The sequence below is a fragment of the Oryctolagus cuniculus genome, chromosome 1 (assembly GCF_051225735.1).
Source record: "Oryctolagus cuniculus isolate XC-2025 breed Fujian yellow rabbit chromosome 1, ASM5122573v1, whole genome shotgun sequence".
Taxonomy (NCBI): Eukaryota; Metazoa; Chordata; class Mammalia; order Lagomorpha; family Leporidae; genus Oryctolagus; species Oryctolagus cuniculus.
In genome coordinates, this window is record NC_142867.1 from 5815224 (window position 1) to 5833352 (window position 18129).

At 51.8% G+C, this 18129-nt stretch overlaps 1 protein-coding gene across 1 annotated transcript; it reads left to right on the plus strand.

The window, feature by feature from the left end:
• The first annotated feature begins 6803 nt into the window (after positions 1–6803).
• Positions 6804–16861, plus strand: LOC103346677 (uncharacterized). The gene is made up of 3 exons (XM_008252961.5): positions 6804–8471; positions 15354–15478; positions 16504–16861. Exon 1 carries the CDS (start codon positions 6818–6820, stop codon positions 7907–7909), a length of 1092 nt encoding a protein of 363 aa, XP_008251183.3. The 5' UTR covers positions 6804–6817; the 3' UTR covers positions 7910–8471; positions 15354–15478; positions 16504–16861.
• Positions 16862–18129: the final 1268 nt, after the last annotated feature.

Here is an 18129-nt window from a genome sequence, read left to right on the forward strand (position 1 = left end):
AAAGGCTATTTATTTATTTGAAAGAATTACAGAGAGGGGTTGGCGCTGTGGCATAGTGGGGTGAAGCTGCCGCCTGCAGTGCCGGCATCCCACATGGGTGCCAGTTCGAGTCCCGGCTGCTCCACTTCCGATCCAGCTCTCTGTTGTGGCCTGGGAAAGCAGTGGAGGATGGCCCAGGTCCTTGGGCTCCTGCACCTGTGTGGGAGACCCGGAGGAAGCTCCTGGCTCCTGGCTTCGGATCAGCGCAGCTCCGGCCGTTGCAGCCTTCTGGGGAGTGAACCAGCGGATGCCTCTCTGCCTCTGCCTCTCTGTGACTCTGCCTTTCAAATAAAATGAATAAATTTTTTTTCTTTAAAGATTTTATTTATTTATTTGAGAGGTAGAGTTACAGGCAGTGAGAGGGAGAGAAAGAGAGGGAGATCTTCCTTTCGTTGGTTCACTCCCTAAATGGCTGCATCAGCCGGAGCTGTGCCGGTCCAAAGCCAGGAGCCAGGAGCCAGGAGCTTCTTCCAGGTCTCCCATGCTGGTGCAGGGGCCCAAGCACTTGGGCCATCTTCTGCTGCTTTCCCAGGCCACAGCAGAGAGCTGGATTGGAAGAGGAGCAGCTGGGACTGGGACTGGCGCTCATATGGATGCCGGCGCCGCAGGCGAAGGATTAACCTACTGCGCCACGGCACTGGCCCCAAAATGAATAAATCTTTTAGAAAAAAAAGTTACAGAGAGAGAGGAAGAGACAGAGATATTCCGTTCGCTGGTTCGCACCCCAGATGGCCACAACAGCCAGAGCTGGGCCAGACAAGCCAGGAGCTAAGAGCTCCGCCCTGGTCTCCCCTGTGGGTGGCAGGGGCCAAGTACTTGGGCCATCTGCTGCTGCTTTCCCAGGCACATCGGCAGGGACCTGGAGACCGTGTTGTTGAGTGAGACTGTGTCCTATTACATGATTAGGTCGTAATCTATGCAGCCACTGCCCTGAGCATGGTCTGTTGGGTTATTTCGAATTTCCAGTATTATGAATAAAGCTGGCGTGAACACTGTGTGCGCCTGGTACATTCTCATGTCACGTCTGACGGCTCTGAGAACCGCTAAGGCACAGGGCGGGCGCGTGTGGAAGATGCTTTAGCGGAAGCTGCCAGACAGTCGTCCAAGTGGCTGAACCCACTCAGAGCCCCGGCACCACACGGCCGCTCCAGCTGCACCACATCCCGGCGAGCCTTGTGATTGTGAGTCCCTCCTGCTTCGCCGCGGTAGGGGAGGGGAGGTAACGGAGCAGCAGGGGCTCTCCTTGGGTTACCCGCGAGGAACGATGTTGGACGGCACGTTCCCTGCTTATCAGCCACCTGCACTCTGGTTTTGTCAAGTGCTTCTGCTCCCTCTTTCAAACCAGACCATCTTTTCCCTGCTGAGTTGTAGGAACTCTTGGTTCCCGGAGAGGAGCCTCTGAAGGCTGTAGCTTTGCCAGGACCTCCTCCTCCTATAGGCTTTGCTTTTCTCCCTCTTAGTGGTTCCAAATGTTACAACTCAGCTCATCAGCCTTTTACTGTGAAGGTTTTCTGTAGCCTGTTGAAGAAAGCTTTGCCTGTCTCAAGGTTATGAAGACATTCTGTTTTCTGGAAGCTTGTACCTGTAGCTTTTTCATGTGGGTGTAAAAGAGCCTTTTATTTATTTTTTTTTTAAGATTTGTTTTATTTGAAAGAAATAATTACAGAGAGAGAGAGAGAGAGAGAATCTTCCATCCACTGATTCTCTCCCTAGATGGCCACAATGACTGGGCTGGGCCAAGCCGAAGCCAGGAGCCTGAAACTCCATCTGGGTCTCCCACTTGGGTTGCAAGGTCCCAGGCACTCGGGCCATCATCTGCTGGCTTCCCAGGTGCATTAACAGGGAGCTGGATTGGAAGTGGAGCAGCTGGGACTCGAACCGGCGCCCACACGGGATGCCAGTGTCACAACAGCGGCTTAGCCCACTGCACCACAACGCAGTCACCCCTTTTACATTTCTATGGGGTATCATAGACCCTCTGCATGTCCACATAAACTCAGCACGTTAATTTCCACTCCCCCCAAAAAACCTACTGGGATTTTGACTGAGATTACATTAAATCTATAAATCAATGTGGTCAAATAGACTTTACAAAATTGAAGCTTCCAATCTATGAACATAGGATAGCTTTTCAATTAACGGTGTCTTTTTTTTATTAATATTTTGTAGTTGTGAAAACGTTACACATATTTTGTTGTGTTTATTCCTAGTTTTTTTTTTTTTTTTTTAAGATTTATTTATTTGAAAGGCAGAGAGAGTCAAAGCCAGGAGCCAGGAGTTTCTTCTGGGTCCCAAATGGGTGGCAGGGACCCCAATACTTGGGCATCTTCCACTGCTTTTCCAGGGGCATTAGCAGGGAGTTGGGTTGGAAGCGGAGCAGCCAGGACTTGAATCAGAGCCCATGTGGGATGCAGGTGCCGCAGGCAGCAGCTACCCTGCTGTGCCGCCATGCCAACCCTACTCCTAGGTTGCAGTGATCTATTTATTTGAAAGGCAGGGTGACAGAGAGGGAGAGGGAGAAAGAAAGAGGTCTTCCATCTGCTGGTTCACTACCCAAATGCCCTCAACAGCCAGGCGGAAGTCAGGCCTCCGAAACTTCACTTAGGCCTCTCGTGTGAGTGGCCGGAGCCCAAGTACTTAGGCCCTCACCTGCTGCCTCCCAAGCACGTAAGCAGGAGCTCAACCCACTAGGCCACAGCACAGCCCCACCCACATCTTTCTACTTCCAGTTTCACTTTTGGGAAGTTGCGTTTTTCAAAAAAATTTGTCCATTTCACCTAATTTATGTAATCTGGTTGGAATTTGTTCATACAAGCTTTTCTTTTTGCTTGAAACAAACTGACAGAGGGGGGGGGAGAGAGAGAGAGAGAGAGAGAGAGAGAGAGAGGCTCTATTCTGGTCTCCCGTGTTGGTGGCAGGGGCTGAAGCACTTGGGTCATCTGCTGTGTTCCCAGGCACATTAGCAGGGAGCTGGATCAGAAGTGGAGCCGCCAGGACTCGAACCGGCACTCTTGTGAATCTGAAAGCCGGGACTCGAGCAGGCACTCAGAATGGGATGGGGGCATTTTAACCACCACCTAACCCACTCAGCAGCAACACCAGCCTCTCATAAATTGCATTTTCCATGACCTTTATGAAGACTGGGCATATGGATTTAAAATTTTTTTTGCACCAAAATAACTTATTTTTTTTTTTATTTGACAGGTAGTTATAGACAGTGAGAGAGAGATAGAGATAAAGGTCTTCTTTCATTGGTTCACCCCCCAAATGGCTGCCCCGGCCTTTACTGCGCCGATCCGAAGGCAGGAGCCAGGTGCTTCTCCTGGTCTCCCATGGGGTGCAGGGCCCAAGCACTTGGGCCATCCTCCACTGCACTCCCGGGCCACAGCAGAGAGCTGGCCTGGAAGAGGGGCAACCGGGACCAGAACCCGGTGCCCACATGGGATGCTGGCACCACAGGTGGAGGATTAACCAAGTGAACCACGGCACCAACCCCCAAAATAACTTATTTTTAAAACTTTCATTTCTGTATTTATTTGAGAGAGAATAACAGACTGATAAAGCTCCCATCCTCTGATTCGCTCTCCAAAGGCCCAGAAGGATCGGGGCTGGGCTAGGCTGAAGCTGGGAGCCAGGAACTCTGTCTCCATGGTGGGTGGCAGGACCCTAACTGCTTGAGCCATCACTGCTGTCTCCCAGGGTCTGAGTTAGCAGGAAACTGGAGTCAGGAGCCAGAGCTGCGTACAGAACCCAGGCACTCCCGTATCAGATACGGGCATCTCAACCAGTGTCTTAACCACTAGGCTAACTGCCCCAACTTTTCTTTTCATTCCATTTTCCACAAACATTTTGAAGTATCCTCAGATACAATGTTTGCAACAGTGCCGCAGGTACTATACAGTGAATACAGTGTCGGCTATCACATCAGTGCTGTTGTTACTGCTGTCATCATACAGGGTGCTGAGCTGTAGAGATGATGGGTATACCTCGGCTTTCGTAGAAGCCACACGCTCTGCTAGACCACTTATCTTTTCTTTTTTTTTTAAGATTTTTTTTTTTTAATTTGAAAGAGCTGGACCAGAATTGGAGCAGCTGGGACTTGAACTGGCGCCCATATGGGATGCCGGCACTGCAGGCTGCTATGCCACAGCCCCGGCCCCAAACCACTTACCTTTTGAGTTAAGCATTGTCTTCTCTAAGGTTCTCCTTTAAATATAGAAATATTAAAAGAACAGTGAAAAAGAAATAAAAACATAACAGAGGAGAAAATAAGTAATATAAAATACTTGAGTAGGCCAAAGAGAAAATTAAAAAGCAAGTTGGCAAGTTTGGAGCCTGCTGTATTAGTAATTACAATAGCACGAGTGAATTAAATCCCACAATTAAAAAACAAATGGTCAGACTGTATTTTGGAAAAGAAAGCACCTATATTCTATTAAAAGAGACATACTTGAAATATAAGGACACAAAAAGGTTGAAATAAAATGATGGGACAATAGACACCATGCACAGCCTGCCAAAGAAAGCTGCTGTGGCCAAAGTAGGCGGGAAGAAAAACAACCCCACCGAAATAAAGGGGGCATTTCATAATGAGGAAAGAGTCCTAACACGGGGCTGGTGTGTGGTGCCATGGGTTAAGCTACCACCTGCATCACAGGCTTCCCATATCAGAGTGCTGGTTCGAGTCCTGGCCCTTCCAATCCAAATTCCTGCCAACGCTCCTGGGAAGGAAGTGGAGGATGGCCCAAGAGCTTGGGTCCCTGCCACCCACGTGGGAAACCTGGATGGAGTTTCTGGCTCCTGACTTCGGCCTGTCCCAGCCCTGGTTATTGCAAGCATTTGGGACATGAAAGAGCGGATCGATGTTCTCTCCCTCCCTCCCTGTCACTCTGCCTTTAAAATAAATAAATACAACTTAAGGAAAACCAGAAAATGCATATTCTGAGAAACTGTGCATGAATTTAAACAATTTTTGCACCAAAATAAATTTGCCTTTTATTTCCATTTTCCAAGAACTTTTTTTTTTTTTTTTAAGATTTATTTTATTTCTTTGAAAGGCAGACTTATAGAGAGGAAGAGACAGGGAGAGAGATCTTCCATCTGCTGGTTCACTCCCCAAATGGGCACAACATCTAGGGCTGGGGCTGGGGCAGGCTGAAGCCAGGATGCAGGAGCTTCTTCCAAGTGTCCCACGCGGGTGCAGGGCCCCCAGCACTGGGCCGTCTTCCCCTGCTTTCCCAGGCGCATTAGCAGGGAGCTGGATCAGAGTGGAGCAGCTGGGACTCGAACCAGCGCTGGATGCCAGAGTCACAGGTGGTGGCTTTACCCACTGTGCCACAACGTGGGCCCATTCCAAGCACTTTTTTTTTTTAAAGATTTATTTTATTTATTTGAAAGATAGAGTTACAGAGAGAGGTAGAGACAGAGAGAGAGGTCTTCCATCCGCTGGTTCACTTCCCAGATGGCTGCAATGGCTGGAGCTGTGCTGATCCAAAACCAGGAGCCAGGAGCTTCTTCCAGGTCTCCCACATGGGGCAGGGGTCCAAGGACTTGGGCCATCCTCCACTGCTTTCCCAGGCCACAGCAGAGAGCTGGACTGGAAGTGGAGCAGCCGGGACTCAAACCAGCGCCCACGTGGGATGCCGGTGCTTCAGGCCAGGGCTTTAACCCGCTGTGCCACCAAGAACTTTTTGAAATATCCTCGTATATATGCTATAAGCATTACATGTGTGTACATATTGTTAACGTTTATATTTATTTTTATTTGAAAGCGCAGACACGGAGAGAGGCAGACAGATCTCCCATCTGCTGGTTCACTCCTGAAACGCCAGCGATGGCCAGGGCTGGCCAGGTCACGGCCAGGAGTCCGGCACTCAGTCTAGGTCTTCCCATGGGGGACAGAGCCCCAACCACGTGACCCATCACCTCCCAGAGCGCTGACCGGACACTGCACCTGCTGCAGCGCTGGGGCCTGCACGGATGCGGGCATCCCAAGGCTTCCCCTGCGGCCCACGCTTCGTGTCTCCGGCCCTCCAAACTCCACGCTCTGCCTCTCCGGTCTGGAACCGTGCCGGGCCCCGGCCACCGGCACCAGGGGCGAGGCGGAGGCGGGCACGGACCACGTCCTCCTCTTCCCCTCGCCCTCCCGAGGCGGCCGGCACGGACCATGTCCTCCTCTTCCCCTCGCCCTCCCGAGGCGGCGGTCGCACGGACCACGTCCTCCTCTTCCCCTCGCCCTCCCGAGGCGGCCGGCACGGACCACGTCCTCCTCTTCCCCTCACTCCCCGCCGTCCCCAGGAACCCCCGCGCTGCCGCACACACGAGTGGAGACTTCCCCAGCGGACTGAGACGCTGCGCCCCGCCTCGGCCCCGCGCGGGAAGTCACCCGGAGGCGGGGGCGGGCCCTCCGCAGCCGCGCCTTTTGATTGGGTACCAGGTCCACAGGGCGCGTCGCCATTGGCTGCAACGCCTGTCGTTCTGCGCCCGGGCCCCAGCTTGTAAGAGACAGCCGGCAGCCGAGAGCGCGCCCGGAGTCGGGATGGCGGAGGGCTGGGCTCCGGTGTTAAAGGCGAGGAGGCCGCGTGCCGTGCCTTCCGCGCCCCCGGCGGACGGACTCCCTCGAGTCTGGGCTCCGGGCCCCGCTTCCCAACGGCCACGGGTGCCCGCGCGTGCGCAGCAGCCCAGCCGCGCTCCCGGCGGGCGGTGGGCGGGGCGTGGGTGGGGCGGGGGCGGGGGCGGGGCGGGGAGGGTGGGGGAATGGGGAGCCGGGGTGGGGGCGATGGACCAGAGGCGCAGCCGAGGGGCGATGTCGGTGGAGAAGGGGCTCCTGCTGAGGTATTCGCGCCAGAGCTCGAAGGAGCCGCGGGGCAAGCAGGGTAGCGGGACGAGGCCGGGCGACGAGGCCCGCGACCCGGCCACCGTCCGCGGGCGTTCCCCTCGGGGGCTGTGCTGGAGGAGGGCGCAGAAACAGCGGCCGAAAGATAGGGTGTGGGTGCCCTGGAACGGGCTCATCGTGATCGGGAAGAGACTGGAGCTCCTGGGCAGAAGCACGCGGAAGCCTCGGGTGTGGCACCCGAGGCTGCCGGACGAGGACTGGAGGGCGGAGGGTGGGGAGAAGGCGAGCCGCAGTCCCGAGAGGATGGACGCCAGGCTAACGCGCCCTGCAGACGTGGAGAAGGGCAGCCCCCGGCGGCTCTGGGGACAGCAAGCGGGCGCGCCCCCAACAGGGGCCCCGTCCAGGGGCGCCAGGGCAACGGCCGGGCCTCGGAGCGGGTCTGGGTTCGAGGAGAGGTTGAGGCCTACTGCGGACCAAGTGCGGACCAGCGGGGAGGACCTGCGGCCCGGAGGATATAAACTGGGTCAGGATGCGACGGAGCTGCGGGCCAGTGGAGAGAGGCTGCGAGCCAGTGCAGGAGAGAGCCGCGGGTCCAGAGGAGAGAAGCTGAGGTCCAGAGGAGAGAGCCTGGTGTCCATAGGGGAGAAGCGGGGGTCCAGTGGAGGGAGGCTGAGGTCCAGTGGAGGAGAGAGCCTGGTGTCCAGAGGAGAGAAACGGGGGTCCAGTGGAGAGAAGCTGAGGCCAAGCGGAGAGAGGCCGAGGTCCAGTGGAGAGAAGCTGGGGATTAGTGGAGAAGATCTGCGAGCCACTGGAAATGAGAAGCTGGGATCCAATGGGAAGAAGCTGGCCAGCAGAGAGAAGCTGGAGGGCGCCAGAGCGGGGGGCGCGCAGGAGGAGCCCGGTGGCAGGGGGCCCGCAGTGACCGAGGACCAGATGGAGACTCCTTTTGAAAGTGTGGGGCACGATGAAGAACTGGAGGGGCCCGAGGGGGCGGCGGAAGCGGAGGAGGAGGTCCTGGGCGCCCGCGGAGATTAGCGATGAGTCTGTTTCTACGGAAGAGAGAGACGCTAGAGGTGAAGATGCCCACGAGTGGCAGACACAGGGAAGGAGACACAGGGAAGAACTGAATGATGGAAAGGGGAGATTAGAACCAAGCACCACTGCCGCGCCAGGAGCCGTGGAGAGGAGAGGGAAGGGGTCTGGGCCTAACGGAAGGGAGAGGGCATGAGGACCGCAAGGACGGAGGCGGAGTAGCTGGAGTGCCCAGGAGGACGTGGGAGCCCCGGGGAGCAGAAGGAGATCAGTGGAGAACAGCTGAGGGGCTGGCAGGGCAGCATTTGAGAGATGCATTTAGAAGGGACTAGAAAGATTTCACCTACAACATGCTGGATGTAGATGTAGGAGAACGCACAGTGAGAAATGGAGACTCACAGCCGGATAAAGGATCGCTATTGAGGGTTGTGGAAGCAGGTGCAGGCTCAAGTGAGCAAAACTCCAGAAAGAGAACCCGGAAGGACAGCCTCCAAAGTGACAAAGCGAGAGGAGAGAAGTGAACAGGAAGTGAAGACAAAGCCGTAAGAAGCCATATCCCACCGTGGTAATTATGTTTGTTGGTGTTTTTTTTCTTTTTTTTTTCTTTTTTTTTTTTTTTTACAGGCAGAATGGACAGTGAGAAGAGAGAGAGACAGAGAGAGAAAGGTCTTCCTTTGCCGTTGGTTCACCCTCCAATGGCCGCCGCAGCCGGCGCACCACGCTGATCCAATGGCAGGAGCCAGGTGCTTCTCCTGGTCTCCCATGGGGCGCAGGGCCCAAGCACTTGGGCCATCCTCCACTGCCTTCCCGGGCCACAGCAGAGAGCTGGCCTGGAAGAAGGGCAACTGGGACAGAATCCGGCGCCCCGACCGGGACTAGAACCCGGGGTGCCGGCGCCGCAGGCGGAGGATTAGCCTAGTGAGCTGCCGTGCTGGCCATGTTTGTTGGTTTTTAAAACTATTTTCTTGCCTATGCTTGTACACTCCTCCCCTGTGTAGCCAGTTTTGCAGTCTTAATGTCTTTTTGCAGGGCTCTGCATTCACAGAAGTGTTCCTCAAAAAGTTCATGGGGAAATGGAATTAAATAAGTTTATTTTAGTTCTAAAAAACTTTGAAACCCACACGTCATTCTTTCACAATAGGTGTTCTCATGAACTTTTAAAATTTATTTAAATGGCCACAGCAGGGCTGAGCCAGGTCTAAGCCAGGAGCCAGGAACTTCTTCCAGGCCTCCCACATTGGTGCAGGGCCCCAAGTACTTGGGCTATCCTCTGCTGCCTTCCCAGGCACATTAACAGGGAGCTGGATTGGACATGGAACAGCTGGGATTCAAACCAGCGCCCACATGGGATGCCAGCACTGCAGGGTTAGGCTTAACAGCATGGGCCCCAGTAAATAAGTCCTTAAAAAAAGTTTATTTGAAAGGCAGAGCAACAAAGAGAGTGGAGAGAAGAGAGATACAGACAGATGTTCCTCCCTTGGATTCACTCCTAAATGTCCGCAGCATTCAGGTCTTGGGATCAGGCCAAAGACAGGAGCCAGGAACTTTCGTCCTGGTGTCCCATGTGAGTGGCAGGTGCCCAAGTTCTTGGGTCATCAACTTATGCCTTCCCAGGCTCATTAGCAGGAAGCTGGATTGGAAGCAGAGCAACCAGGACTTGAGCTGGCACCCCGATGTGGGACGCCAGTGTTGCCAGCTGTGGCTTAACCCGCTGTGCCACAGTGTTGATCCCTATTAACCTTCCATATACCTGGACCCAGCTCATCCTCACTGATCTTTCCTTTCACTAGCCCTATAATTGGGTCCAGAATAATTTCTGAGCTCCGCAATTTTAATCACTTAACCGTGATCACTTCCACAATGTCCGCTCATGTCTGCATCTGGTTGGCATGGCTTATGCCCATCTGAAGTTATCTCAGTTGCTTGTACTGCGTGTTTCCATCCTTCAGTTTCTTTCTTTTTTGTTTTTAAAACATTTATTTATTTTGAAAGTCAGCATCACAGAGAAAGAGGGAGAGACACAGAGAGAAAGATCTTCTACTCACTGATTCACTCCCTAGATGGCCACAGTGGCCACCGCTGAGCCAGGCCAAAGCCTGGAGCTTCATCCAGGTCTCCCACATGGGGGGCAGGGGCCATCTTCCGCCACTTTTTCTAGGCCATTAGCAGGGAGCTTGATGGGAAATGGAGTGAGCAGGACACAAACTGGCACCCGGATGGGATGCTGGCATTGCAGGCCGTGGCTTTACCCACCGCGTCACAGTGCTGACTCCATTGACTTCTAGTTATTCATCCTGATATTGTGCATTTCCAAGCTTCCCTCATGCAGTCCGTCTCCTGTCATCCCTGGGAAGATGTACTTACTGTCAAGATTTCAACGTCAAGATTCAGGTTCTTAGGTGGGCTTGTTTCCTGTGGAGGGGGGGAAGTGGTGGCTGAAAGTCGTCAATAGTGCGGATGATCGGAGAGCTTTACCACCTTTTGCATTCTGTACTTTTAATAAAAGCACACAGAATTTCCAGGCAGCAGAAAGTTGATTGATCATAGCCTAACACAGCGCAAGTAATAGATCACGTTGAAATAGCCTCATGGTTTTTAATTGTCAAGTTTTCCACATACCTTTGGCTAATTTTCACCAAAGCCTTCCAGATATCTATTACCCCCTTGCTGTGTTTTTGTGCATCTGGTCAAATCTAACAGACGGTCTCTCTCAATTCTTGTTGTTGTTGTTAGTGGTGGTGATAATTTCCATCTTGGAGCCCTTCCTCCGCTGGATCTGATGTGGAAGAGTTGTTTTCTGCACTTGCCTCATAGCTGCCTCCTAGGGCTTCTTGCCACTGCTTTCCATTCTTCTGTGTTAGATTTTCTTCTCTCTGGATCTTAGATCTTCTTCCCCTTTCTTGTTTTATCCTTCACTTTTGTCAGCTGCATCGTTCAATAGCTTTAAAAGAAACTAATCATGAGAACTAAGCTTTATGACATTGTGTCTGTCCAAAAACATTGATTCTTTGCTCATATTTGGTAGTTTAGCTAGGTATGAAATTCTAGATTGGAAATATTTTTCTCTTGGAATTTTTTCTAGATTTATTTTATGTATTTCAAAGACAGGATTACAGAGAGAGGTAGAGACACACAGAGAGAGAGGTTTTCCATCTGCTGTCACTCCCCAAATGGCTGATCTGAAGCCATGAGCCAGGAGCTTCTTCCAGGTCTCCCACATGGGTACAGGGGCCTAAGGATTTGGGCCATCCTCTGCTACATTCTCAGGTGCATTATCAGGGAGCTGGATTGGAAGTGGATCAGCTGGGACTCCAACTGGTGCCCATATGGGATGCCAGTGCTGCATAGGCCAGCACTTTAACCCTCTGTGCCACAGCACTGGTCCCTCCCTTGAATTTTAAAGGCAGCCTCCTTTATCTTTTTTTTATGATTTATTTATTTGAAAGGTAGAGTTATGGAGTGGGAAAGACAGAAGGAGAGAGAGAGAGAGAGAGAGAGAGAGAGAGAGAGAGAGAGAACACTTCCACCCACTGGTTCACTCCCCAAATGGCCACAATGGCCAGGGCTTGGCCAGGCTAAAGCCAGGAGCCAAGAGATTCATCTGGCTCTCCCATGTGGGTGCAGGGGCCCAAGCACTTGGGCCATCATCTGCTGCTTTCCCAGGTGTATTATCAGGGAGCTGAATCAGAAATGGAGCAGCCAGTCTCAAGCTGGCACCCATATTGTATACCAGTGCCACAGGTGGCAGCTTTACCCACTAATTCACAGCACCAGCTTCCCCTCCCACATTATGTATTAACTTATAAGTGTTGCTCTTCCTTCTCCTTTTTTCCCTCTCTCTGTTCTACTCCCTAAGCAATTTTATCCTTTTTAAAAATTTTTTATTGGGAGGTGGTTTTGTAGTACTGAGCTTTTCTTTTTTTCTTTTAATATTTATTGATTTTATTTGAAAGCCAGAATTACAGAGTCAGAGGCAGAGACAGAGAGGTCTTCCATCCGCTGATTCACTCCCCAGATGTCTGCAACGGCCGGAGCTGGACTGATCTGAAGCCAGGAGCCAGGAGCTTCTTCTGGGTCTCCCACATAGGTGTAAGGGCCCAAGCACTTGGGCCATCTTCCACTGCTTTTTCAGGTCATAGCAGAGAGCTAGATTAGAAGTGGAGCAGCTAGGACTTGAACTGGCGCTCATATGGGATGCCGGCACTGCAGGCGGTGGCTTTACCCGCCACAGCTCCAGCCCCTCTTTTCTTTCTTTTTTCTTTTTCTTTTCTTTCTTTCTTTCTTTTTTTTTTGACAGAGTGGACAGTGAGAGAGAGAGACAGAGAGAAAGGTCTTCCTTTGCCGTTGGTTCACCCTCCAATGGCCGCCGTGGCCGGCGCTCTGCAGCTGGCGCACCGCGCTGATCCAATGGCAGGAGCCAGGTGCTTCTCCTGGTCTCCCATGGGGTGCAGGGCCCAAGCACTTGGGCCATCCTCCACTGCACTCCCTGGCCACAGCAGAGAGCTGGCCTGGAAAAGGGGCAACCGGGACAGAATCCGGCGCCCTGACCGGGACTAGAACCCGGTGTGCCGGCGCTGCAAGGCGGAGGATTAGCCTGTTGAGCCATGGCACCGGCCTTTTTCTTTTTTTAAATATTTCTTTATTTGAAAGGCAGAGTTACAGAGAGAATGAGAGCGAGCGAGAAGAGAGGTCTTCCATCTGCTGGTTTACTCCCCAAGTGGACATAAGAGCTGAGGCTGGGTCAGGGCAAAACCAGTAGCCAGGAGCTTCATCTAGGTCTCCTACTTGGGTACAGGGGCCCAAGGACTCGGGCCATCTTCCTCTGCTTTCCCAGGTGCATTAGCAGGGAACTGGATCACAAGTGGAGCAGCTGGGACTTGAACCGGTGCCCATTTGGGATGCCAGTGTCACAGGAGTGGCCTAACCTGCTGTGCTACAATATCAGTTCCCCTTTTTTTAAAGTTAATTGATTTTTATTTATTTTGAAGGCAGAGTGATACACAGAGAGAATGAAAGCCCTCACAACTGCTGGCTCACTCCACAAATGCCTGCAGTGGCTAGAACTGGGCCAGGCCAAAGCCAGAAGCCTAGAAGTCCACCCGGGCCTGCCATGTTGGTGGCAAGAACGCAAGCATCTGGCCGCCACCTGCTGCCTCTGAGGGTCACACCAGCTGCAGCCGGATCGGAGCAGAGCAGCAGACCTGCATCAGGCACAGTGATGTGGGAGCCCGGTGTCCCAGGCGGGTCTGACCCACCGTGCCACAGTGCCCGCCCCACTTGTTGTTTTAGTTTTGACCCTACAGATGTACCACTTTCCTGCTCTGTGCAGTTTCCTGCATGCTGCCTCTCGGTGGCTCAGCCTGCATCCTCGCCCTGTTTTCTGTGGCTCTACTAGGGCAGGGTGGAGCCAGACGTACAGCTCCTTCCTTCTCCTTTTTTCCCTCTCTCTGTTCTACTCCCTAAGCAATTTCATTAACTTTATCTCTTATTCTTGATACTGCATTTTTGTATGTTAACTGGTTTGTTCACTGATGGCTTCTTGTTTATGTACATGACACTTCTTAGCTCACATACATGTTCTCAGCGTTCTGAGGTTTTTCCCATTCACAAATCTTGTGTTTTCAGACCGTTTTCCCTAAATTTCCTTCCACTTTTTTTCTGTTTTGTGTGTATGTGTGTGTTATGGGGTGACTATTCTTGGACATTTGACCTTTGGCTGCCTGTTCATGTTAGGAGCGTGGCATCAAGCAGTGCTGAGTGGAACCTCTGCCCTTGGAGGGAGGGGCTGTCTGTCTGATGGGCCTCGCACTGTGGACGCTGGAACAGTGGATGGTCACTGGATATCCCGTCTGTAGACCACCTTGCAGGACTCTGGTTTCTCCCGAGAATTCTCCTGTTGTGTGTCTGAGGGATGGTCGCACGACCGTGTTGCTGAGGTTGTGTCTAGGCCAGGGGGCCACCCCTATTAATTCTTTTTAATCTACATGAGCCACCCTCTTGTTGTGTTGTTAGCATCTTTGACTCCTTTTAAGAATTCAGGCCAGGGACATGATCAGAGCACCTGGGTTGGGTCCTGGCTCTGGTTCCCAATCCAGGTTCCTGCTGGTGCAGATCCTGGAAGGCAGCAGGTCGTGGCTCAAGCAATTGAGTTGTTGTTGGCCTCGTGGGAGACCTGGATTGGGTTCCTGGGTCCTGGCTTCAGCCAGGCCGGTCCCAGCCATTGTGGGCATTTGGGCAGTGGAGCAGCAGGTAGGGACACTGTGTCTCTGCTTAGAAAAGGAAAGAAAGAGAGAGAGAGAGAGAGAGAGAGAGAGAGAAGGAGGGAAAGAGAGGGAGGGAGGGGAATCTCACGGGTGTCCCACATTTGACTACGCCCAATCGTGTGTGTAGTCCAGTTTCCTATCACTGTAGTTCCTGCATTTGTTCAACTGGAAGTTGGGATTAGAGGCCCCGGGTTCTCCCTGTCTGTTCAGTTTTCCTGTGATTGTTTACTATCTGTGCCCACTGGCAGGTGACTTTCATGAAGGCAGTGATGTGTGGTGGCCTGCTCTGGTCCAGTGTGCAGCCAGCTCAGTAGGTGCACAGTACATATGAGGATACTTCAGAGAGTTTGTGGAAAATGAAACTGAAAGGTAAGTTTTGAGGGCAGGTGTTCAGCCTAGTGGTTTGGCTCCCCATGTCCTGGGTTTGATTCCCAGCTCTTGCTCCTGATTCCAGCTTCCTGTTAATGCAGGCCCTGGGAGGTATAGCGATGGCACAAGTAGTTGATGTCCGAGCACCCACATGGGAGGCCTGGATTGAGTTTCTGGCTCCCAGCCTCAGCCCTGACCCAGGCTAGCTGTTGAGTGCATCTGGGGAGTGAACCAGAAGATGTGAGTTCTCTCTCTCTCCCTCCCTCCCTCCCTCCCTCTCAAATTTTTTAGAGATTTTGAATCAGTCCATAACATTTAGTGACTTTACTGGTCTCAATACTATTTGACATCTGTTGTCAAATTGCTGTACTAGGGGCTGGCATTGTGGCATAGTGGGTCACACTGCTGCCTGCAATGCTGGCATCACATATAAGCACCAGTTCGAGTCCCGGCTGCTCCACTTCCCATCCAGCTCCCTGCTGATGCATCTGGGAAGGCAATGGAAAACGGTCAAAGTACTTGGGCCCTTGCCACTCATGTGAGAAACCCAGACAGAGTTCTAGACCCCTGGCCTCGACCTGACCCAGCACCAGCCATTGTGGTCATTTGGGGAGTGGGCAAGTGGATAAAATCTCTCTCTCTCTCTCTTTCTCTCTCTCTCTCTCTCTCTCTCTGTGTGTGCATGTATTTTCACATAAATAAATAAATCTTTAGAAATAAACTAAAAAAATTCTGTATAATTTCCTGCTAGAATGTGTCACACTTTTTCAATTCTCGAACACCTGAAAATGTCTTCATTCTGTGCTGTCCTGCAGGGTGTCCAGGCACCGAATTCCCCCTCTGCAGCTTGAAGATGCGCTCCTGGCTTCCTCCCTCCAGCGCGGCTGCTGGGAGTCTGGGTCTCCTTTGGTGCGGGAGCTGTGGCACGGCCAGTGTCTGTGTAGGTGGCCTGTTGTCTCCTCCCCCGCTCTGACATTTCCGCTTCTGCATTGACTGGGAGTCGACTGCTTGCTTGGCTGTCCCTTCTCTGGGAACTCGGATCCCGCGGTTAGACAGTGAGGTGGAGATGTTGGGAGCGCGAGGAGGAGCTGTGAGGAGAGGCGCAGATGGCTCAAGCCTGCTAGTGGGGTCTTTCTGACCAATGCTGGGGATTGCTAATGGGCACTGAATTCTCGCACTAATCAGAGCAGCTCTTAAGCAGAGTAACTTGAAGTGCCAAGCAGTTTACATGTTCTCTATCATTTAATCCTGCTAGCAGCTCCTAGCATTTGCATGTTGCTCTGTCAACTCTACCAACTAGAGACTACCAGGGCCAGTCCTGAGCTCCGTCAGCCTGACCCAGGGACCACAGTGCAAACCACTGAGCTTAACTGCCCCCTCCATTTGTCCTGAACCAGCCTGGAACTCAGTTTTCTTTCTTTTTTAAAATTTATTTTATTTATTTATTTATTTTTTGACAGGCAGAGTGGACAGTAAGAGAGAGAGACAGAGAGATAGGTCTTCCTTTTGCCGTTGGTTCACACTCCAATGGCCGCCGTGGTTGGCGCGCTGCGGCCGGCGCACCGCGCTGATCCGATGGCAGGAGCCAGGAGCCAGGTGCTTTTCCTGGTCTCCCATGGGGTGCAGGGCCCAAGCACCTGGGCCATCCTCCACTGCACTCCCTGGCCACAGCAGAGAGCTGGCCTGGAAGAGGGGCAACTGGGACAGAATCCGGCGCCTCGACCGGGACTAGAACCTGGTGTGCCGGCGCCACAGGTGGAGGATTAGCCTATTGAGCCACGGTGCTGGCCTGGAACTCAGTTTTCTTGGCCTGCCAAAGCAGGCTTTCAGCCTGTCTGGGGGCAGGGAGTGGGGCTGCGTACCAACCCTTCCATTCATCCAGCCAGTGCTTGTTGATGAGTGCCTCCACGGTGAGCTTTTAAGAACATAAACGTCAAAAAACAATGATGCTTTTTTCTTTCCCAGATCTCTGCTTTCCCAAGATCATCACTCCTAGCCTCCTCTGGAAACTCAGAGCCGAGGAGCTGGCGTATCACTTACAGAGGCCTGCACGGGCACGGGGTCGAGACCTGGGCAGTCTCAGTTGTGTGAAAGTCTCTCCGATTGCACCACACAGTTTACGAATTGTGAACCAAACCATCAGATGTGCTCTTCGCTTAGAGGGGATACTAGAGTCAGTCCACGGAGGCTACAGAGAAAAGTGAAGATCAAGACGTAACAATGCCCCGTAAGTGCAGATTTTCAATGATCTAGGTAGCTAGAGCTTTATGTACGTAATACCTTTTCCTACTAAAATTAACCAAAATGCACACATTCCAGCAAATTGAGGACTCCTGAGTGAACTTATGATTTATTTATTTTTTTACACTTAAAAAGCAAAGAGGTTTATTTAGCTTACCATCAGGGAGATCTAAGCACCTGCATGTGCTTCTGGTGAGGGCCACATGGCAGATAGCAGCACGTGCTGGTGGTGGTGGCGGTGGTGGTGGTGGTGGTGGTGTGTGTGTGAATCACAAGGGGAGAGAGGAAGCAAGATATATATTTTTTTTTCAAAAATATTATTATTTATGTATTTGAAAGGCAAAATGAGAGGGAGAGAGAGAACAAGAGAGAGAGAGAGCAAGCTCTTCATTGACTGGTTCACTCCCTGATGCTGGTGGCTGGGCTGGGCCAGAAAACCAGGGCCAAGAGCGCCATCTGGGTCTTCCAGTGGGTGACCGGAACCCAAGCACTTGGGCGATCATGTGGTGCCTTCCAGGTGCATTATCAGGGAGCTAGATCGGATGGATCGGGAGCAGAGGCAGGATCTGATTCCAGGCACTTCCAGTGGTGGCTTGACCTCTGCACCACAGTTAACTGCCTGCTCCAAGAGCTGTATATATATTTTTTCCCAAAGAAACCTTTTATTTAATGAGTATAAATTTCATAAGTACAACTTTAGGAATATAGTGATTCTTCCCACCATACCCGCCCCTCCTCCCCCACTCCCATCCCTCCTCCTCCCTCTCCCATTCCATCGAATTCTCCATTCAGATTCATGTTCATTTAACTTTATACACAGAAGACCAACTCTATACTAAGTAAAGATTTCAAAAATTTGCACATATACGCACAAAAAAACTGTTTGAGAACAAATTTTATGGTTAATTCTCATAATACAACTCATTGAAGACAAGTCCTGCATGGGAAGTAAGTGCACAGTGACTCCTGGTGTTTTTAATAATTAACACTCTTATGTATGATGTCAGTGATCACCTGAGGCTCTCGGCATGAGCTGCCTAGGCTATGGAAGATTTTGGATCCACAGTCTCCATCAGTATTTAGACAAGGCCATAAGCAAAGTGGAAGTTCTCCCTTCAGAGAAAAATACATCTTTCTTTGATGGCCACTTCTTTCCACTGGAGTCTCTCTCACAGAGATCCTTCCTGTAGGACATTTTTTTTCCAGTGTCTTGGCTTTCCATACCTGAAATGCTCTCATGGGCTTTTCAGCCAGACCAGAATACCTTAAGGGTTGATTCTGAGGTCAAAGTGCTATATAAAGTGGTTGTCATTCTATGAGCCTACTGTGTTGGAACATTCTCCTGTTTAA

Bases quoted from the DNA above. Each gene is read 5' to 3' on its own strand.
- LOC103346677 (XM_008252961.5), top strand. From the start codon at position 6,818: ATGGACCAGAGGCGCAGCCGAGGGGCGATGTCGGTGGAGAAGGGGCTC.